This window comes from Rhagoletis pomonella, unplaced genomic scaffold (genome assembly GCF_013731165.1).
Source record: "Rhagoletis pomonella isolate Grant_MI unplaced genomic scaffold, Rhpom_1.0 Rhpom_scaffold_01244, whole genome shotgun sequence".
Classification (NCBI taxonomy): Eukaryota; Metazoa; Arthropoda; class Insecta; order Diptera; family Tephritidae; genus Rhagoletis; species Rhagoletis pomonella.
The window spans coordinates 23,244-46,671 of NW_023459798.1; the positions used below are offsets into that span (position 1 = coordinate 23,244).

General features: G+C 35.6%; 2 protein-coding genes and 1 long non-coding RNA gene across 4 annotated transcripts; 2 read left to right on the forward strand and 1 right to left on the reverse strand.

The window, feature by feature from the left end:
• The first annotated feature begins 13,800 nt into the window (after positions 1-13,800).
• Positions 13,801-15,249, forward strand: LOC118752124. Its single transcript, XR_004994635.1, has 2 exons — positions 13,801-14,038; positions 14,185-15,249. It is a non-coding gene; the product is annotated as an uncharacterized LOC118752124 (long non-coding RNA).
• A 1,273-nt stretch (positions 15,250-16,522) lies between these two features.
• LOC118752123 (stromal membrane-associated protein 1-like) lies at positions 16,523-19,848 on the reverse strand. The gene is made up of 2 exons (XM_036486971.1): positions 19,702-19,848; positions 16,523-18,588 (listed from the first exon to the last, which is right to left on the reverse strand). The coding sequence occupies exons 1-2, from the start codon at positions 19,826-19,828 to the stop codon at positions 17,114-17,116; spliced, it is 1,602 nt and encodes a 533-aa protein (XP_036342864.1). The 5' UTR covers positions 19,829-19,848; the 3' UTR covers positions 16,523-17,113.
• Positions 19,849-20,036: 188 nt separating this feature from the next.
• On the forward strand, positions 20,037-23,044 carry LOC118752122 (serendipity locus protein alpha-like). 2 transcript variants are annotated; one of them, XM_036486968.1, is made up of 8 exons: positions 20,037-20,386; positions 20,465-20,653; positions 20,719-20,931; positions 20,992-21,111; positions 21,189-21,519; positions 21,636-22,454; positions 22,518-22,601; positions 22,663-23,044. In XM_036486968.1, the coding sequence occupies exons 1-8, from the start codon at positions 20,282-20,284 to the stop codon at positions 22,746-22,748; spliced, it is 1,947 nt and encodes a 648-aa protein (XP_036342861.1). In that variant the 5' UTR covers positions 20,037-20,281; the 3' UTR covers positions 22,749-23,044. The 2 variants fall into 2 exon arrangements, with proteins under 2 accessions (XP_036342861.1, XP_036342862.1); XM_036486969.1 differs by having other exon boundaries at positions 20,719-20,925.
• The last annotated feature ends 384 nt before the right edge of the window (positions 23,045-23,428 follow it).

The following is a 23,428-nucleotide window of genomic DNA, read 5'->3' on the forward strand; positions in this document are numbered from 1 at the left end:
GTCTGTCGCTTCAACTGAACATATGAAAAGAAAATCCAAAGAATCGGCGAAAAAAGGCCGATGCCGATGCCGATGCTTAATTTTGTGCCGATACTAGCCGATGCTGATGCCGATTAATCGGTCGGACTCTACTATAAACGTTTGGTTGTAAACTAGGGCTGCCAGATATCTCTGTTGCCAAACCGGGACAATTTAGGGAGGGCCTCTCGCTCCCTTCTATTTCATTTCGACGTGCGAAAGGATGTGGGGAGATTTTATTTCGACAGACAAAAACAAAAACATAAAAACATGAGATCATGAGGTCATTACAACGCACGCCAACAAAACAAAACAACTTATCACAACTAAAGCACAGAGAATTTTTTACAATGCATGAACCTTTTTTATTCTTTATAAAAATACAGTTTATACTAAATATATGAAAAAACATTAAAATTGGTAAACTTTGTGCTAAACTCGGGAAAATTCAATAAATTTGCATACAAATTTGCAACATTCTAATCAGACTTTTTATAAAAATGTTTAAAATGAAGTTTTGTAGCCCATTAAATTTTAGTTGATTTTTGGTATTGTTTTTACTGAGTTTCTTCCATACAAACTATGTTTGATAATTCTTTTTATATGGAAGACACTGTCAGCAAAAAAAAAATAAATACTAAAAATTAGGGATGTGCCGGATATAGATTTTGCCGGATAACCGGATTCCGGATATCCTGTAAAAATAACAACCGGAATCGGATATCCGATCGGATATCCGGTAGACTGCTGCCCTTAATAAATTTCACAATATTGTTTTTTGCCGGCTCGAGTTCACCTCGACCTCCGCACCGTTTCTGATGCTACAGAATTTACCACTTCGAAAACACAATTACGCACACATCTGTGCGATGCTATCGCAGTGAAAAATGGCATCTTATAAACAAACAAAAAACAATCTTCATCAAATTCTTTGCTTTTGAACAATCAAGATGTTTTATTTTCTTACGTTAATTTTTGTTATACAGAACCCGCCTATTAACCTTTTTCGTTTCCGAACGCGTAGGTCTGCAATTTCGGCACGACGAAATGAAGAGCTATGAATGTTCCAATAAATAGTTGCGGCATTGTTGTAATTTTTTCAGATTCGCACCGTCAGAATCGCACATGTGTGTTGATGCCTTATATGGACCTTACATGGTCACATTGTTTGATCAAACTGTCTTCTGTGTAATTAGATGGTTTAACTTACACACTTCAAAAAACCCATCAAATTTCAGTTTTTCGTTTTGGATGAAGTTGAAGAGAAGCTTAAGAAACCCTTGTATTCATTTGTTAATACTAATACTAAGTCGTATACTTTTTCCTTGTTCAACTATGTGTTTTTATTTAAATTGTTGTGTAAAAAATTGTTTAATTTGAACTTTGACCCTTAATAACTTTTGTAATTGTTGTTACCGCAAAAAAATAAATATACCGTTATACTCACCGCAATTATCTCTATCGATCCCCGTATGTTTTTTTTTTTTTATACCCGAGCGCACTTGTGCACAAGGGTATTATAACTTTGTTCACATAACGGTTGTTTGTAACAGGCAAAACGAATCGAGATAGATATAGACAAATGTATACATAAATGATCAGAATGAAAAGAGAAATCGATTAAGCGGTGACTGTCTGTCCGTCCGTCCGTCCGTCCGTCTGTCCGTCTGTGCACACGATAAGTCGAGTAAAAATTGAGATATCGTAACGAAACTTGGTACGTGGACTTCTTTTGGGCATAGGACGGATGGTATTGAAAATGGGCGAAATCGGACAATAACCACGCCTACCTCCCATATAACGGTAATTTTCAGAAATACGAAAAGTGCGATATTTTAGTAACTACTGAAGATAATTCACTCAAAATTGATATTTACAATGAGTTTTAGACGAAAAATAAGAATATTAAAAAATTTTGGCAAATGGGCGTAGCCACGCCTACTTATGGTTACATGTGTATATCTTGGTAACCGCTGCACCAATTTCTTCCAAACTTGGCACAGTTGTTGGCCCTGCTACAGCATACCACATCGCCGAAAATTTTTAAAATCGGACAATAACCACGCCCACATCCCATATAACGGTAATTTAGAAAAATACGAAATCCTCGATAAATCAGTAAATATTAAAGCTAATTTATTCAAAATTGATGGTTGCAACAATTTTTTACCAAGAAATACGTTTATGATACAATTTTGGAAAATGGGCGTGGCACCGCCCACTTATGATCACATATATGTATCTCGCTAACCGTTCTAGCAATTTGAACCAAACTCGGTATGGTTATTGTGCTTGCCACATAAAAGCAAAGCGTTGAAAATTATTGAAATCGGACTAAAATTACGACCGCTTTTCATATAACGGTATATTTCAGAAATGCTTGAACCTGCAATATTTCGAAATTTAAGGACGCTAATTTACTTAAAATTTATACACCCCGGCTTATCGTGTAGCGGTAGCTTTCGGAAAGGTGGAAAACATATATTTAATAATTGCGCCGGGTATTTAATGTTCGGCTCCGCCCGAACTTAGACTTTCTTACTTGTTTTAATTTGAGAATCGGAGCTATTCTGCATTTATGACCAAATTTTGCTCAACTTCTGTATATTTGACAGAAATGCAACTCTGAGAAATTACGCACGCAAATTGATTTCGGTTAATCAAATGTGAAAAACTTGCGTGCGTGCGTAGAAGGACTCACGCCGGTAATATTAGGTTGAGCTGTTAGAAACTCAATACACGTCACACATATAGTACATACAAAATTTCACTAAACCCTTTACTATTGCAACATTTTGTGACCCACGTTTCAAAACTCGGGTTTTTTCTGACGCCAATAAAGTTAAAAACTGGGTTGTTGATGAACTAATTCGAAATTATAAATCAGTTAGCATGGAGAAACCAGTTGAATCATATGAAAAATGTCAAACTATAGTGAAAGCTTCCATCGAAGATCGAGCTCACGAGGATATTTGGCAATGCTTTGAGATAATCGCCAACGGCTCTGATGCTGATTCTAGTGTTTCTAGTGATATGGATAGCCAAACGATTGGTAGACAAGGCAGCGAACGTACAAGAAAAAAGGCAGCGATTTATGAACTAGAAATAGAGAAATATTTGCAGCTACCTCTTATATCCAGACAAGAAGATCCCTTAACTTGGTGGAAGTATACCGCAAAGAATTTCCAAATTTGTTTACACTGGCAATGAAGTATCTCTGCGCGCCGCCTTCCTCAGTGAACTCGGAAAGAGTATTTAGAGCATCGAGTAACATTTATGTTGAAAATCGAAATAGGTTGTTGCCCGATAATGCGGAAATTCTTCTTTTCATAATGAAAAATATACAAATTGTTAACATTGATTGAATCTTCTATAATCGATATCCGGAATCCGGCCGGATATTAGCCAGTATCCGGCCGGATAACCGGATAACCAAAAAACGGCCGGATAGGCCGGATTCCGGATATCTACCGGATACCCGGCACATCCCTACTAAAAATCAACGAAATTTGCTGGCAACTTCAGACTTGCACTTTATTAATTGGCTCAAAAGCTACATTTTAAAAATTTGTCTATAAGATCTGATTAAAGAGCCTCCGAGCCAATAATTTAGTACGGCGTTGTACTTATAAGTACTCTAGGTTTCATGAAAGAAAAAGATATAAGTACAAGATAACATTAAAATATCAGTCATATTTTTCGTTGCTGTAAACTTGTTTCAAAACTTCTGTCTTTTCCTTAATATAATTGTAAAACTCTGTGCACGTCATTTTGAACGTATTTAGGTACATATCGATAGCTGAGTGGAATATCGACCTATCTCGGCAGCCAGTTCGAAAACGCCCTATCTCAAAGAACGCCCTACTTCAGAATTTGATTGAAAAACGCCCTAATTCAGAATATTATTGAAAAATACCCTACCTCAGAATTTGGTTGAATAACGCCCTATCTCAGAATTCGGTTCAAAAACGCCCTATCTCAAAGGAAAATACATTGAAAATAAGTTGGGATAGGGCGTTAGTGTAGTGATTTTTGAACTTTTATTAAAATTTGTGCAAGCAAATCAAAAACCGGGACTCTAAAACGAAACACGGGACATTTTAAGGTTGGACCGGGACACCGGGACAAATAGTCTAAAACCGGGACATGTCCGGGAAAACCGGGACGTCTGGCAGCCCTATTGTAAACGCTTCTTTCTCCTTTTCAGCATTCAGCTGCTGACCTCCCAATACGGGCGTTGAAGCCCAGAGTCCACTTTCGCATCTTTCCTGTCCTTTGCTTTATCTACTGATGACATTATTTTCTTATACTGTCTTTGTTATGCACTACCTTGATTGCGTATTCTTTATTTAGCACAAAATAATAATGAATCGCATTGTCCGAAATGTAATGTGTATTAACTGCAATATTTTGCAATTATGCATGTTTTAAAAAACAATCTATAATGTCATCAATTTGTATTTTAGTAAAGACCTATATTAACTATTACTATTAACTAACCAACAAGTAAGTTATATAAAAGGAACAAAAACGAACGAATGTCGACTGGCAGTAGATAAACGACTATTAAGCGATTATCGATTATCGATGCTATTGCGAGAGTCGCTTTTACAGGGAATCTACATGCTTTAACTTTCACAGGTGATTAGTTGAACCAAAAGTTAAACGAAAGTAGGCAGCCGCCCAACTTCATTGAAAGCGATTAGTTGAAAGGCCGTTTACACCAGGCGATTGTTGCATTCAACTAAAAATCGCCTGAAAAATCGGCTCATGTAAATTCCCTATAATTGCTCAATTTGCGACTGTGAATACTTTTTAATAGCTCATCCTTCTATTGCTGTTTTTTAGTCGTTGGAGTTTGCGTTTATAAACTTTACATGAGAAAGTGGTACTATAATGTATAAAAAGTAAGTCAATTGAACTGGAAGTTGTAAAAAATTGTGAAATATACATATGTATGCATGTGTGTGAATTACAGATCAAAAATTATAATCAACAAAAGGCAACTTGCGCGGTTGGTCGTGATGATACAGGAGAGTGAGGATATAGGGGAGGAAGCTCTGATTCTATTGGGAAAGATACATATACAATATTTCTTGTGCATATAACTCCGGCTACGCAATCCACAGTCTTTTTACGAAGAACCAACATCAAAAGTTTACAAAAAACTGCATAATTTATTAATTGACTAGTGCTCGGAAATTTGAAATCTTTATTTTAAATTAAAGTTGAATTCTTTGACTACATTTGTATGTTAAAGTTTTTAAACTCGGGTCACGCGTTTGGAAACAAATACCCAACATCATTGTACAAATATACCGTACCGTATTTCTTAAGCTTTCATAAAGTTTATTAATGAGGAAAACAGCTTTTCGTGCAAATCATATAAAGCCCGTGAAGCATCGGGAACGCAACTTCTATTTATAAAACTCACATATGTACATACACTTCAGCTTCCAATTCCAAGGGATCCGATGAATCTCGCAATTCTCTCCTTGCTTTAGCCAACTTTACTAATCTATTAGCTTCTCCATCATCTTCCTCATCACTAAACCATATTTCAACTGTGTCCATTTTTTTAAATTTTATAATAAAAGCAATTATTTTAAATATGATGTAAATAAAACACTTAGGCCCAATTTCAGATGGCCTATTTAAGTAGAGATTGTTGATTAACTTCCACTATTCATTTTCAGATCATACATTTAATCTGCACTTAAATGGCCAATATCGGCTATTTAAATATGAGATATGCAACCCTGTGTTTGTACCAAACAACCAAGATTGATTGGTAGGTTGTTTAAGCAATCCCACCAAAAAACAATCAGCTGTTCAGCGTAAAATGTAAACAAACAAGCAAATGCAACAACAATTTCAAGGAACAGGCAGCAGTGCTGCCAATTGTTTAGCATATTTAAACGAAGTTGATCTGAAACCCAGCGAAAGTTAAATGGCATTTAAACAACAATCCACAATTAGACTTAAGTGCCATTTAAATATTCATTTGAAATTGGCCATTAAGAAACAAATGTAAACAAACAAACACATGTTTACAATTCAGTCAACCATTCACAATAGTAGAAATTTTTATCGATCAAGTTACACAATAGCAAAATAAAAGATGAACGACTCGATCGACAAATTTCGACAAAAGTCGACACTCCCAATAGGGACCTAAATCTAAAACAAATAACCGCTTAATGTGAGAAAAAATTAACAAGGGAGGTGACAATAAGTAACAAACTGAAATAAAACTATAAAATTTGGAGTTTATTTCTACAATATTTCCATGATGCTGTGGGTTTGTGTGTGAGAGCTGTGGGTTTTGTCACTTACTTGGTTAAAGCGCTGTTCTGTAGCAATAAAAATGCCAACCTCTAATGCGGTCCTCATCTGCATATTCCCTGCATTCAGGTTTTAGGTGAATTACAATTTTGGTACCATGGGCCACGCCTTCCGCCTCTTGAATTTCATATGAACCAGATCCATCAGATGCCCACCTCAATCCCTGTGAATTAACCTTCGAAGAGCGCGTAAATTCTTCTACTTTGTCAGCAACCATACAAGCAGAATAGAATCCAACACCGAATTGCCCAATAATATTCAATGAATACCAACACCTTTTTCTTTCACTTGCTGTAGAAACTTTTTGGAGTCACTTCGGGCTATCATACCCAAATTGTGTATAAGCTCTTCCCGTGTCATGCCTATACCGGTATCCTGGCATATGTAGTTTTGTCAAAACTTTCAATTATTTATTCACAAATCCTATCGATGTAGTCAGGTTTATTGTCAGGATTACCAATTAACTCGGGATTGCATCAAAATTCCGTCGTATTGGCGAGTTCGCAACAATCTGTTGATCCGATGCAGATTAACGTTTTCTCTTCTTTGTTTGGTACCAGTTGTTTCGCAATGTGGTTGCAGGCTTTTTGTCGGCAAATGTATTTCTTCAGCTTCAGCCGAGCCGCCTTTCTTTACGAGAAAATTTTTGGGTTTTGCTCCAGTATTTCAAGTTCAAATTTACAGTATTCTTTATAATTTGACTAATTCGCAGACAATTCTGATTTTGTGGTGAAATCTTTGGTATATTTATGTAGTTTTAGTTTGCGAGAATAGAAACCAGAAAGGTGTTGATAGTATGAATTTTTGATTTTCACAGGAACATTGTTCTGGATGCCAGCCAACGTTTCATCAGAAAGGTAGCTCAGTGTATTATATATCGAGGATTACCAATTAACTCAGGATTACATCAAAATTCTGTCATTATATAATAAATCAGGGTTAGTGTCAGGATTACCAATTAACTCAGGATTGCATCAAAATTCCAAATCAAATCAAAAATCAAGATTCGCAGCCAGAAATTTATTCTCGTTTTCCACAAAAAAATACGACCGGTACGAACTATCGTACAGTTTGAGGTTTTTTCGCAGCGTATTATACTCTTGGTCTATTGTATATTTTGGTTTTTTCTTTCAGACCATTAGCCTAATTTGCGATTCATAGTTCAAATGTTTGCAAGCAAAATAAGAAGTGGAAATTTATGTAGATAAACAATTAAATAATAATAATTGATAAATTTACTTGATTTTGAAATTTGAGTGCTTTATCTAGTGAGTGAGTGCTTTATCTATAATATGAGTTATTATTAGTAACTCGCTTTCAAAAGTAAATAAAATTTGCTGTTGGTTATTCGATATTTCTTTAATAAATAATTTGCACGCTTCACCGAAATGGAAGCGAACAATAATTCAAGTTTACTATAATAATAATCAAAATTAAAGAAAACCAGAATATTTTCACTTCCGACTCATCAGCCCTGTTCTGCAATCCGATTCGAATCGGAATCGGATTTGTTTCCGATTGTTGGTGTTCTGCATTCCGACAATCGGAAATTATTTCCGATTCCGCCTTGTTCTACATTTCGATCCACTTCGAATCGGAATTCTATCGGAAATTTGATGTTCTGCATTTCGATTATCGGAAATGTTCCGATCAAATGTTGGCTAAGAAAAATAAGAAATGGAAATTTATGTACAATCGAAAGCAGCCGGCACCTTAAGCACAATCGATTGATTTTCGGCACTATTTTGGCGTATTTCAGCCGCGAATTTTAAATTTAAGAGTTATATTTAAATACAGAAGTGGAAATTTATGTAGTGTCTTAATTCCTTGCAGATTAACTCGCGTGATAACAGCGAGACAGTGCCGCAGCAGAAATAGTAAGCCTTTCCGCCGCAAATTTAAAATTTAATGGGCTTATTCATAAAAAATAAAGTAGCTTTAAAAAAGGTTTATAAACTGAAAAATGTATGAAAACGTCATTTTATAAAGCTCTTTAAACCTACTTTATTTTTTATGAATAAGGCCATAAGAATATATCTAGCGTAGGTAAGAAAAATTTACTTAACTCATTGGTAATATATTAACAATTTTTTTTATTCTTAATTCCCTGCAGATTAACTCGCGTGACAACAGCGAAGCAGAATAAGCCTTTCCGCTGCGAATTTAGAATTTAAGGATTTAGGTAAGCATAGTAGTTAGTATAGTAGAACTCATCTGAAATTTATGTATGTACTGCCAACCAGTCACTTTTTAATCTAATAAATTAAACTATAATTTTTTATTCTTAATTGCAACAAAGATATTAAATTAAAGAGGTTTGAGAAAGGTAACTGGTGGAAATATTTTTGAGAATTGCCACCGACCATGATCAACAGCTTGTCCACAGCACGGAGCGGAAACTAGAGCTTTCCGCCTGCCACACATTCAAAGTAATGATTTCGGGAACATGGATCGGAAACTCGTTCTTTCCAACCATGTTAAACAGCTTGTTCATAGCGCGGAGCGGAAACCCTAGCTTTCCGCCTGCCACACATACAAAGTAATGTCTTCGGGAACATGGTTCGGAAACTCGGCCTTACCGACCTTGATCAACAGCCTGTCCGCAGCGCGGAGCGGAAACTAGGTCTTTCCGCCCGCCGCACACAAAAGTAGACTGAAGACTAGGCCTCGCCAGCCACCAAACCTGCTATTTTATGCTGTTATTATTATTATTATTATTATTATTATTATTATAAATTACTATGTATCAGAGCTGTAAAATGATTGAATCAATAGGATCTGCATTCACTCGACATTCTTTTCAAAATTTTGATTGTTTGTTTGTATAAAAAAAGCCTCATTCCTGAGTGGCTTGAAATGCTTGGAAACAAATAAACTGTGTTGTGTTTTTGAATGGTAGATTGACATTCAGTATGGAATGTGAATGTAACAGAAGCATTCCCACACACACATGATTGTATATTTAAAATGAATGCACACGTTTTTACCATTCAGTACTAATACTTTTTTCCCAGGGTTGATATATTTTATACTTTAAAATTTAAACATATCTGGAATTGAAAAAAAAAAACATATATGTATACGTATGTATGTATTTCAACGCGTATGTATAGACGTTTTCTGACATTAACCCATGGCTAATGACTGGTGCGAAATCAGTCCAAACAAACATCGCAACCGTCGAGCACAAAAGACACATCTTGATACATACATTTACATATATTAGATTCGAAACTAGTGAACTGTATATAGAAATATAAAACAGTGTCAATAGAATTGAATTTTTAAAACTCTTGCTTGAAAAAACTTAAGAATTTCATTACCGGCATCTGCCCCTTCGTATTATAGACTTTTAGAACTATAAAAGGTCTATTCTGCACGTAACCGAAGATTTTGTAACCGGAAAATTTTATTACCAAAAAATGTTACCTGTTCATGTCACCGCGATTCTAGGAACGTTGGTAAAGCTATATATTCAGCAATTCAGCCATGAAGACTTGTGGAAATTCTGGCATTGCATATTTCACGGGGCGGGGCAATATTTTGTTACCAGCTTATGAGATGGTAACAAAATTTACCGGTTACAAGAGTACACCAATTGCGAAAAGAGTTTAAAAATTGATTGTAGACATTTTTTCGCAGAATATATGTATATATAAATTTAATTTATATGATTTTTTTTCGATTAATTTTTTTCTTCAGTTCTCAAATTTGAAAACTTTCAAAACGAAATTTTATAAGGGTTCTTGTTTTCTTTAAAGAGGGGTTGAGGAGTTACATTGTAAAATTTTTTTTATTAATTATTAATTAAAAGGTGTACTATTTAAACATATTTACTACGCACTTCTGCAGTAGGGTACTATAACTTTTCTCACGTAACGGATATTTGGAACAACCAAAATTGAGATAGATATATACTACATTTATGTACGTATGTATGTATATACCGTAAATGCCCAGAATAAAAAGAGAAGTTGATTAGTCCATCTCCGTCTGTCTCTCTGTCCGTTTGTTTGTGTACACGATAACTCTAGGAAAAGTTGAGATATCGGAAGAAAATTCGGTACGCGGGTTTCCCTTTATGCAGGGCAGAAGCGTTTTGAAAATACAAAAATTAAACAATAACCTGGTCCCTCCCATAAAACGGTCATTTCGAAAAATTCAAAAAATTCAATATTTTCTTAATTGCAGAAAACAAATTGCTAAAAAACTCACATGTTTATTATTATACATTAGTGAAAAATGGGACATATTTCTAACTTTTGAAATCAATTTGCTCAAAACATACATTTAGAATAACTTTTTAAGAAATAATTACACCCGAGCGCATTTGTGCACATGGGTATTATAACTTTGTTCGTATAGCGGTTGTTTGTTGTATAGCCCTTCAGGTTAATAAAGATTGTAGAAAACGATTTTTGCTTGTGTGTGGTCCCGTTTGATTCCCAAAATTGGAAGGAACTGATTTTTTCAAATTGCAAATCCTAATAAATAAATTATTTCTAAAATAGGTTACAGCAGACAATATTTAATCATTTTTTATTAATGTACCGACACCTGATTGGAAGATCGACCTATCTCGGCAGCCAGTTCGAAAACTCCCTATCTCAAAAAACTGTTCTAGAACACCCTATTCCAGAATTTTGTTGAAGAACGCCCTATCTCAGAATGCGGTTCAAAAATGCCCTATCTCGGCATATTTTCAATATATTTTCATTTGAGATAGGGCGTTCTTCAACCAAATTCTGAAGTAAGACTTTCATAAAAAGTTTTCTGAGTTAGGGCGTTTTTGAATTGGCTGCCGAGATAGGTCGATCTTCCAATCAGGTGTCGGTATATTAATAAAAAATGATTAAATATTGTCTGCTGTAACCTATTTTAGAAATAATTTATTTATTAGGATTTGCAATTTGTAGTTTTGATGTTAACAAACAAACCAAAACTTAGGTTAAAAAGCGTGCTCAATGAAATGGGTATAAATTCTTAAATATTGCACTTTCGGAAAAGGATGTTAATGAAAATAGAGACCAACGAATTTTGTTAAATATTTTTTTGTTGGAAATGTTGATAATTTGTGGCTTATTGTAAATGAAAAAACCTCCACAAACCAACAAATTCGATTTTCGAATCTTCATTAACTGCTTGGCCCAATAGCGACGAAAAAAAGTACGAAGAAATTTGTATCAAAAATTTTTATAATTAAATAATGAAATGTATATGTATGTCTAAAGTTAGAACCAGAAGCTCTTAAATTTGTTAGTTTATATTAACTTATATATGTATGTACTAATTTATGCATTATGCATTATTAATGGTATATTGGTAACACTTATTTGGAAAGCTGACAATTTTCTAAACAGAGATGTTAAAATCATTAATAATTTATATTTTTCATAATGACATTCTAACGACACGTTCACTAAAAAATATTTCTCCAATTAATATTTTTTATTCTTATAAATCCTTGTACAAATTTAAGTGAAAAAAACTGATAATAACGCTCTATTAACTATTTTTCGTGTTGAAATTTTGCAGTCTTTTTAATAAAATGCAACCTGGCGTATTTTTCAGTGGGTTTTGTGTGTTCAAAATATTTATATCAACTGATTGGTACTGAGTGGATGTGTGCACACATAGCAAAAGCTGCATTCATCTGAGTGCTTATTAAGTGTTAAAAGTGAATCGTTCGTCATTCAATTTTTTCAATCTTTCTTTGAATATGGAAATGTGTGCAATCGTATCTACTTTGAGTGAATGTAGAATTGGAAAACAATAAGCCGCATTATTCAATAAGGGAGAATTCAATGAAAACATAATAATATAAAATTGATGATTTTTAATTTCAAATGATTTCACAGTTTTACAGCTCTGCTATGTATGTATATATATACTGGACCAAAATGAGGTAAAAAAATAAAGCAAAACTGAAAGATCTTTTTCTCAGAACAAAATTTGTGTTTGAAGTGCAGATGTAAAACCTATTTGAGAAAATGGCCCTAAGTCAAGTAATTAGAAAACTTCGTTTACAATTTTTGCAACAGCACTAAAACATATTAGGGGTATTCTCGAAGTCTTGCACGTTGCACGGATTGCACGAAATGCAAAAATACTATTCCAAATTTCGAAGAGTACGAGAGCACCCCATTGAAAGGTGGCAGCATACTTGGGTTGCAAGCAGCGAAGATATGTATCAAATACAATAACAAGAGACAACAAAAAAAAAATTAAGTGAGCGAGATGAGAGCAATGAGAGAAATATGTAGCAATTCCAACAACAAAACAACTAGCACAGGGTCGTATTTATCTTGCTATGCTATTTTGCAAAATATATACATGGGTTTCGACGTTGCATATTTTGCAGCGATAGGAAATGTTGTTTCCCATGTATTTTATTGTTGTGTGTATGCAAGTTATGCAATCCATGCAATCCGTGCTACGTGCAATGGCTTTGCAAGATTTGGAGAATACCCCTATTGTACTTTGGCGTTATGTGTACAGTGGCCATTCGTACCGATTTTGGCGGGACAGTGCCGATTTTGAGAAAATTGTCCCGTCATGCGACCGTCATTGCTAATAAATTAACTTAAAATTGTTTATTCTTGGTTCGAAACAGCGTTCGTGAAAACCACGATAAAGTAAAGCAACAGAAATTGAGAAATTGTGGCCATGAGTCGGAAAAGGCCACTTGACGAAAAAGAAAGTAATAAAACAACCTGTACCGTAGTAAAAAAAGCTCTACGATTATCATGTAAAAATTTCCATGTATATGATCAAATACAAAAGGATGTGGAGGAGATGTCGTCTCTATTCATCGAGCTATCAAGATACATTCACTTTACCTTGATGAAACGTTGGGAACAACAAAACTTTGAACCCATAAATTTTCTGGACTGTTATTACCATCTAATGGTAAAGAAAAAACCAAAATATACAATAGACCAGGAGTATAATATGCTGCGCAAAAACCTCAAATTGTACGATAGTTCGTATCGGCCGAATTTATTTGTGGAAAACGCGAATAAATTTCTAACAATATTCCACAACAATATTTGGATGCACGGTTGTACTCGGCTCAGAAAATATTTCAAATTTGAAGAAGACAAAAAAAGGTATATAATACACTGAGCTACCTATTCGATAAAAATTCCAAAAATAGCCCAGATGAAGCGGTACTTGAACGTATGCGTACCGATTTAAAATGGAACGGGAAAAAGCTACACGAAATAGAGAATGTCAAACTATTTTGGTCGTCCATAGAATTATTTTATAACCTGCAACGGTATAATGAAATCAAAGAAATACAAAATTTTTCATTGATACCACAACTAAAACACGGTTAACATCACGTCAGATACGATCGATTTGCGTTCCATCAACTATTGTGTCGATTAAAATTAATCAAAGGACCATTTTCTTCCTTCGATAAAAGTGAATTTGGAAAGTATTTTAAAATTCCTTCAACGTGCACTAAAACGTTTTCATCCTTACAAACTGATGGCATCTCCATTTCATTTTGTATGGAAAAGCAAATAAAAATACAAAACGAAACTAAGCTAGTGAAAAAGAGAAAACTTGAAGAAAAAGAAACGGATCGTACAGGAGATATACCCCACTATTCTAACAGAGTCACAAAACTTAGCTCATCACTGTTGTGATTTCCAGTGCGCCGAGAAATGTGTCACAAAAAATTCGATTTTGAGTGCTAGAAAAATACACAAAAATTTAAAAAATTGAATTGAAGCATCATATTTTTTGAGCGGCAAGCTTTGAGGCGCGGTAGAAATCACAGCAGTGATGAGCTAAAGTTTGTGACTTTGTTAGAATACGGCTGTTAATAAAAATACGTGCAACAAAATATGAAAATAAAATTGGTCTAGATCCTATGTGTCGGCTAATTTTAGCTGGCATCCAGAACAATGTTCCTGTGAAAATTAAAAATTCGTACTATCAACACCTTTCTGGTTTCTATTCTCGCAAAATAAAACTAAATAAATATACGAAAGATTTCACCACAAATTCAGAATTGTCTGCGAATTCGTCAAATTTTAAAGAATATTGTAAATTTGAACTTGAAATACTGGAGCAAAAACAAAAAATAGCCTCGCAAAGAAAGGTGGCTCGGCTGAAGCTGAAGAAATACATTTGCCGACAAAAAGCCTGCAACCAAGTTGCGCAACAACTGGTACCAAACAAAGAAGAGAAAACTTTAATCTGCACCAAACTCACCAATACGCGGATATAGGCGAGTACCTAATCGCCTACTAATCGCAGCTTTAAGACAACGAACAGCAGACATTCTAATGGTTAACGAATTCAGAACAACCAAACTTTGCGCAAAATGTTACAACGTAAGCCTGACGTCCAAATCGCCACACAGGTACCAGTTTTGTCCAAACTGCCGTACTTGCTGGAATCACGACGTCAATGCTGGGAAAAACATTCTCTACCTGGGAGAGTGTATCATTAACCAAGAACAATTAGAATTTTCACAAATAAGATGTCATTATTTCATTTATGGCGCAAAATATGTACATCTGACTGGCAACAGTTTAACTTATGATACTATAAACAATTGTAAGTTGATAAAAAAGTTGTAATACACCCCTCCCTAGCCTCGCAAATATCAGAAAAAAGCACGAACCACACCCACTTCTTAGTTTTTTTTAGCTTAACGGGTCGTATTCTGCACTTATGCATTTTTTAACACCTCCGAATGGATTTCTGCCTTAAAAAAGGCATCTCATAAAGTCTATTTGCTGTTCGGAGGCGTCGTAAGACTGTAGGTCCCTCCATTTGTGTCACAAGATCACGACGCAGCACCAAAATATTATTATTATTATACAAGTAAATTTCGTCAATAAAACCAGTGTTTATTTTTTAGATTTATATATGTATTTATTGATATTGATAGTTTCAATTAAACTTCGTAATAAACTTACAATTATGGTTGTGTATTCAAAGAAATATGAAACATTAAATTATAAAGGTCAACTAAGATTTGGCTCACACGCTCAAACTTTAATCTTACTTTGGAGGGATGTTTTCCTTTCCATTCATACTGATTCCTAGCTCCAATTTACATATGTATGTACGCATTTTCTTTCTACAACATCTGTCTGTTTCTTTTTTTCTAATTTTTCATATGTATAAGTATATGTATAAGTAATACACTTTTTTGTGGATTATAAACAGTAATAAACTTGTTGGCCGGAAGGACCTTTGTGTTCAAAGACTTAGATTTCGTTATTCATTAACAATTATTGCCGGGAAAAGAAAATATCTTACTACATAGTACATACGTACATATGTACCCTGATCAGGGTTACCACTTTGGTAAATTATTACCAAAATTGGTAAAAAAAATTTGGATTGGTAAAAAGGTAAATTTTTGTTCATTTTGGTAAATTTTTGTTAAAGTATTTGGTTTGAAAAACAAATAACACTTTTCGTTCCCTCTTTATTTCTCGTAGTGATCTTTATATTATAAATTTCTTTCTACTTTGTTTGTTATACTAAACTTCCGTCGACTATAAAACTGCATACCAAAAAATTCAGATTAAAAAACTCGAAATATAGACGAAAATTTTTGGAAATTTTCTAAATGTTTTATTTAGCTTGAATTCTTGATTTGTATGGGTTTGGTTTAATCGCAAACAATATTCTTATGCAATCAAAAATAGCAAAAAAAAAATTACTTGAACAACATTGTGAATATTAAAAAAAAAACAAAGAAGCTTTTTAAAGTCACTGTATATGTCTATAGGAACAAAAAATTACTGGAACAACATTGTGAGTAAAAGAAAAATCACCAAGGGGTTTTTGAGAAGCTGTGTTTGTTTACAATAAATCCAGTTGAAGTTTTTTTTCAAATGGTGAAGTTTCGTTGTAGCCTTTGCTTCATCACTTTCGATTTTGGCTGAAGGAAACCGAGAAGATGTCATTAATATGATCTCAAATACCATATCAATAGTTAAATAAAAAGTTCCTCAATAAAAAACTTTTAATTTCTATGGCAATAGAACAAAACTATAGTTTTTAATAAAATAGCTAAAAAAAGTTATTGGTAGATTTTTTTCAGATTTGGTAAATTTTATTTAAATGGCTGGTAAATATTTTTTTTAGTCAGTGGCAACCCTGACCCTGATATTAAAGCTGCTAATTTTTGGAATTGATTTCAACAAACCGCTTTATACTGCTATACACTGAATTGCTACATGTATGTAGGTGAAACACAAAATCGCTTAATTACATGTAAATAAATTAAGAAGCCTGAACCGCTATAAATTAATTGCAATAACCCTTTTCTAGATCTTGCCGAACAGCAAGAGACCTTATCCAACTTAACCGCAACAGTAATGAATGAATCGATTTGCATCGCTTTTTTTCCTTATCATTTTCAAAATATTTAGTATAAATGTTTTCGTTTGGCTTGTGATATTATTGCGTGTCAGTAAGGAATGAACTACGGTGCATTGTTTAAAGCTCAAAGGAGGAATTAAGCACCGGATCTTGTGGGGAAATCTTAATTTTTTTAATAATTACATTGATTAGTTTTCTTTTAAGAAGCTTAAAGGAACAATAATTAATTTCAGTTATAATCATCTTCAAACTATTAAGCTCCATTTTTATTTAAATGTTCAACGTACCATTGACGTGGCCTGCGACAGCGACGAATTAAACAAGGCAAGTTGAATTTTGACGGCATGTGATGCAGGCGCTATTATTCACCAACCCGCAATTTGTCTTCCCCTCATTGCCACACATTACCGATATTTAAGTTGCTGAATTGTTGGTTCAGACCATGTGTATTAGTAGAGGCGCCTGCTGCAGCTGCAGGTGCCGCTTGAAATGTTGCTGACATTGGCACACTTGCCATGGGTATGCTCATTCCCATCGGCGGCTGCTGCACCATGGCTGCCGACGTGGCACCTACGCCCATCATAGGCATGCCACTTAACAGATTCTGATTGGTTTGCATAAGATTAATTTGGCCCGCTAGTTGTCCGCTGTTAACCATCATATTCCCAAGACCCGCCAGGTGTTGTTGTGTGTAGATGCCGGTACTGGCCGTGCCAGGGAATTGGGCATTAAAACCGCCTGTAGCGCCCGCACCACCCATATGCATGCCTGGTGTGGTGAACGCAGTGGGCGCGGTCATGACGGGTGCATTATACATGCTTGTGGAATTCGGCGGTGTCATGAATTGAGGTTGCTGGGGATGTGGTACGCCACCTGCGCCCATATAACCGGGAACCATGCCGCCTGAGTAAGCGCCAGTGGCAACAAACATTGGCTGTGGTTGGCCAAAAGGCATTTGGCCACCATGTGGATTGTGTGAATTTCCTGTGCTGCTTGGTGCGGTACCGTACAATGCCAATATACTATCCTTTGTCAGCTTCCCTGACTTATCTTTTTCAGAGCCAGTTAGCGAACCTTGATTAAAGAAATCTTCTTCGTCTTTAGCCAGTGAGTTTTGCGTGGTATTTTGTCCATTAGATTCCCCAGCTTTATTGTGTTCCCCAGGTTGCATAACAACTGAAGGAGTCGCACTAAGAAAACCAGTGAAGCTGTCATTTTGCAAATCCTGGGCTGCGCCACCACCCACATTATGCTGCAATGGCTTTGTAGGTGAAGAGAGACCGAGCAAATCGCTGCTGTGATTGCCTTCGCCGCCTGTCGAATTCGTAGAAATGCGCTGTGTTTTAGGGCTACAACTACTGCCAACTTGTCCTGCCTTGGGTTTCGGCAACGGCGCTGGCAGTGCCGCTGATTTCGAACCTGACGATGATGTGGTGCTTTTCTTGTCACCCCCGGTGCCCACGCCACTCATCACACTAAGCCCCATTGAAGTGCACGCTTGGGCTGCTTTTTTCTTGCGTTTTTGCCGCTCTAACTCTTCGTCAATTTCTTTGGCCCAATCTACTTTTGGTGGTGACGGCGGCACCCATTCTCGCGCCAAATACCTTTTGTGCTCATATTTAGCACGTATGAATGACTCTAATGCGGTATCGGTCTGGGGACGGCGGAAACCATCTGGTAACTGTGCTTCATAAACGGCACGCGCACGAGAATTGCCCATCTGTTGCAATGAGATCACCTGTTCTGGCGTCCAGGTGTCTAAATTGACCGATTTAACTCGCGATATGTGTACGCCAAGATTACGATGAATGCCTGCGCAACGTATGCACAAGAAAACGCCAAGATTCCAAGACGCCCAACGCGGTCCTGTAATATAAAAGAAGCATTAACCGGCGAAGATAACTTACTTCATATATTCAATATATCCACGTTTGTTGTTTCCTTTGTACGATAAAAAATAAACACAAGTTGCTTATCAGTATAACACAGCTCTTAGCAACAACAGTTGCATGCGTTGTCAGCGAAGCACTTTTATCAGAATCGTCGATGCTAAACCAAGTTTATATTTTCTGCCTCTCGTCGTGCTAACTTGTGATCTTCACTTACATATTTTAAACTGGTATTTGTCAGTGACTCATGATAAGATTTACAAATAAAAACAAGCGCTTAAAGTAAAATAATAATTTTTTATAGAAAAATTACACGGATTCTAAATTCATATAATTAAGTGGGAAGAAAGGTTTTCAAAGAAAATCTTTCCGTTGGTTGCCGATAAACACTGTTTGCCGTATATTGATTTTTAACAAATTTTCCCATTGAAACTAAGTAATTAAATAGTCATAGAAAGGTTATGAAGCCAAACAGAAACAGTGCAGCGCTTACTTTTACTATCACTATACTATGATAACAAATGAACGGAAAAAATAAATCAAATATGAACGAAGCCCGTGGATAGGTTGTACATATCTTACAAGCACTCATCCAGCAGTGCAGTAAATATAAATGACAGTCGCAAATGATATGCCAAAAGTGGCGTAAGGGGCTTAAACACTGCGTTTATGCAATGAGCATTCATACCAGCGCTGAATTATTCAATCACAACGCTAATTCTATCTAAATTTGGTGGTCACGTACAGAGGTGTCCAATAATTTTCGATTTCTTTAGACAATACATTTTAGTGTTGGTTGCCTTTAATGGCAACATATTGTAGCCTATGTTTTATAAGCAATGCTGTTAGTACTTACTAGACAATGAGAAGATCCCTATTCGAATGCCATTCCGTTGAATATATTTAAAAGGCACTTTTTAGATTTGAAGGTATAATGAATTCCCTATCATTTTGTGTCCAGGTGGAACATGCTTTACCCCCGCTTGCGTTTAAGGCAAATTCCCTAAGGGAGCTCACGAAACTGGTGGTTTGGTGGCTTGCGTGTTAGTTGTCTTTTTTAACCTTAGCCTTATTCCAATTTCTTCGTTACCTTTTGCATCACAATCAACGCAGTATTTATTGTCCTCATCGCGAAGCATCTGAGTCAGCAGAGTTTGGCATTTTTCCTGTATTAATTTGGTCCTTTCATTTTCTTTGCGGCTCGCAGTTGAACTCATTTTTCCTCTTCTCTACTATACACACACTTGAAAAGATCTTGCTGCTGTTTGTATACGGTTGCAAAAATTTTCGATATTTTCGCTTATACTAAACTTTATACTTTAATTTGCACTACCAAGCTTGTTGCATTTGTTAAGCAATTGGAAAATATTCAACAAAATGGCAATTTTGAGTAAATTTTGAAGAAGCTGCTGCTGAAATTACTCTGGTGCCAATCAAAAAATAAAAAAGATTCACCACTGACATGACCGAATGAAAAACGTCGAATGGCGGCGAAAACAAGCGAAAAGTTGGTTGTCAAAATATTACGGCGAATTAATTAACGTCAAAACCCTAGATTGTGAATCGTCATAAAAGGAAGAAGCAGACGAGCTCAATTTAAAAAAATTAAACGGCGCTTTGTGGAAAAGTGTGCACGCTAGGAAAATTTTATTTCTCAAATAAAGAATAATATGGCAGCTGTTGGACTACAAGTGCTGAAAAACCAACTTTCGTGGAGCCGAAAAGTAATATCCAAAGGATATTGTGGAGCGGAATGCGGCATAGATTGGTTAAATGTAAGACGATCTTGCTATTGTTTTGATTCGGTCATTTTATGTATAATTGTTAACTTATGTATAATTGATGGTTTTTAGAATTTCTGTGGCGATTTTTATGAGTTTGCTTCTGGTCTGCACAAGTTTATAGCCAGCGAAGTTGAGGAAGAACTCGATGATAATGAAAATCTGGATACTGTTTTTCTATGTTTGGCACAAGTGTGCTTGTGTACAAAGTATTTGGAACGTGTAATACGCGCCGAAGAAACAGCTGGAAGAGCAATTACGGTAAGAATGAAATAAATTCGAAACTTTAAATCATGCGAAAATATCAATAATTTTATTCCATACAGTCCTCCCGGAGACACTTTGTAGATCGAATATTATGGTGTATGGATAGACTAGAGATTGCTGCTGGTAATATGTCAGTCCTTGGTCATGATAAAACATCAGAACAGGCGATGTCGGGGTATGGTTTTATGGTACTGTTGGAAATAGCAAAAGACCTTGTGGCTGGCTTCAACACGTACAAGGAGAATCCAGATATCGATATTGAATATGTAAGTGTAAGAACAAACAACTATCTTGTACCATGTACAATTTTGTAATAAACAATTTTTTTGAAGGCAATTGAATCCAGCAATGAAATACATCGTGCCGTGCGTTTTATGGTGGGCCATGCACTTGCTCTGGCTAACGTAGCACTATTCGAGGATAAAACAGCACTAAGTGCCTTATGCCAAAAGGTATTTCTTCTCATTTACACTTCGATTTCTAAAGTAGGTGCTTGACTCACGATTTTTTTTTTTATTTGTGTTATAAGGTGCTGCGTGATAGCAAAGCTTTTGTAGAAGAATGTTCCATGAACTTTCAGCTAGCTCCGACGAACGAATGGAATCGTAGATTGAAAGCTATTGCACTGGGAGATTCGTTGAATCAATTGCATCAATACGTTGATGACACTATTTTGCGACTGATTTTCATATGCTTCACCGATTTAGAAAAATTTTCGTTAGACAAGCTTCGTGCTAAAATGCGACAATGTGGTAGTGATGATGCTGAGCTAGACGAGTTTATAGCAGATTTTGACGTAAACTTGGACCGCTTGGCTCAAATAGGACTTTTTGCCGCCAATGAATCGCATTGTCCGAAATGTAATGTGTATTAACTGCAATATTTTGCAATTATGAATGTTTTTAAAAACAATCTATTTTAATTGAATTTTTTATTTAATAAAAACAATATATTTTCATTATAATTTGTATTTCAGTAAAGACGTTGGTGCTTAGTTGCATGGCCTCATTAGAGGCACTTGACTCATGCATTATACCGTCATTGCAAACAAGAAACGGCGCAGATATGCATTCTGAAATTATGGAGCAACATTTCTACGAGGAGATAACGAAATTGAAATCTGTTATATGTGAAATTGTGGATATTAAACCCATCTCCAGATGCTTTCATGAAATGCTCAACAATTGCATTATTCAAACCGAAAAAGAGTTCAACAAGTCCAAGCTGGACGATATGGTGCAAATGGGTGAATTTCTCTTGCAATATTTTCAGCATCCTACAAACAAAAAAGACCTCCAACAAACGAATTGTAAGCGATTGGAGTACTTTCAAAAGCTGACCTTAATGTTACATGAATGTCGTGCAATTATGGTATGTGCAAATCAGGTGGAGAATTCGCGTATACTGAAACGCTTTAAGATTTTGCGTGCAGTCATGCGCAAGTTCGTAGATGCAATCGATAAGACGCAACAGGAGCTCAGCAAGAAACTCGAAACGAACATAATTTTGCCTACACTGCCGATAGCTGAAACGCATACACTAGATTTGTATGAATCACAACTTTTGCTGCAGGCCATTGAACCTAGCGTTTGTAGTATTTTGTATCGCAATGAAAGCGAAATATTCACTCCGCGTAGGCGTGCTGTGAGTGAATCGATGCGTTGCAACTATTCGAAGTGCCCGCTAACGGCACTGCAAGTTACGCAGGCTGTGGCAAAAGGGGATTTGCATTCAAAGTCCGGCATTGACTGGCAGCAGATAAGACAGAGTCGTTGTGGTAGCAGTGTGCGCAGAAGTGAGTGCTTTTTATGAGCCTATTTAATTTAAATATATACTATTCTTTAATATTTTTTTGCAGAGGAGAGTTTGCGCACGGTGATGTTTAAGCGGCAAAAAGTTCGCGATTTTTATTTGCAAAATTCAGCTAGCTTACAAATTACCGGTAAGTGATACGGCAAATCGATGCAATTGTTAATAGTTAAAGTTTTGTTTCATGACTACAGAAATTCTTGATCAGCTAACACAGATATCTGAAAATGGTTTGTCCTCAGAGAACGAGCAGCTGCTGAACACATCACGTATTGAATAACTCTCTTCGAAGAAGTTTATCGTTTTTATCATGGTTTTTACTTCCAAAGGTAGCTAAAATATTTTATTGAAAAAAAATATTTAAACTACATATAACTAATTTATGCAGTAATAGTTTTTTTTTTTAACTCGGTAAAGCTTATTATCATAAATACTTTAATTAGCAATATTTTTTGTATTGTGATCTTTACTTAAAATACGTATTATACAATCCTTGATTTTAACGAAATTTAATTTTTTATATAACGCGAAGTTATAAAACTGTAAGCTCCTATGAACTCTACCTTCAGTATTTTATTAATACACTAGCCAATGCCCGCTTACTTCGCGGCGCCTAATAAGAGCTTTTCGTTGGCCAATGCAAAAGAGCGTTTAAAAACAAAATTAGTCTGTAAAGTCAAAATTTTTGATTTAAGTTGAAACCACTAAGGTGCAGTATCCTCCTCACACATAGACCAATAATAGTAACGCTGTGATACCATATGGAATACCTATCCCTTTTGGTGTCATGAGCTTTACCAATGGTCTTATTTCCACCCGTGAGATCTCTGCCAAGCATGCGTAATCTTTTTGTATGATCTTGCAACTACAACATTGGTGCGATGCGTATGCCAATAAAAGTTCTTATAGAGAAACTCAAGAGCACAGAAGTGAGTTTTCTGTTATAGGAGGGCCAAGAAT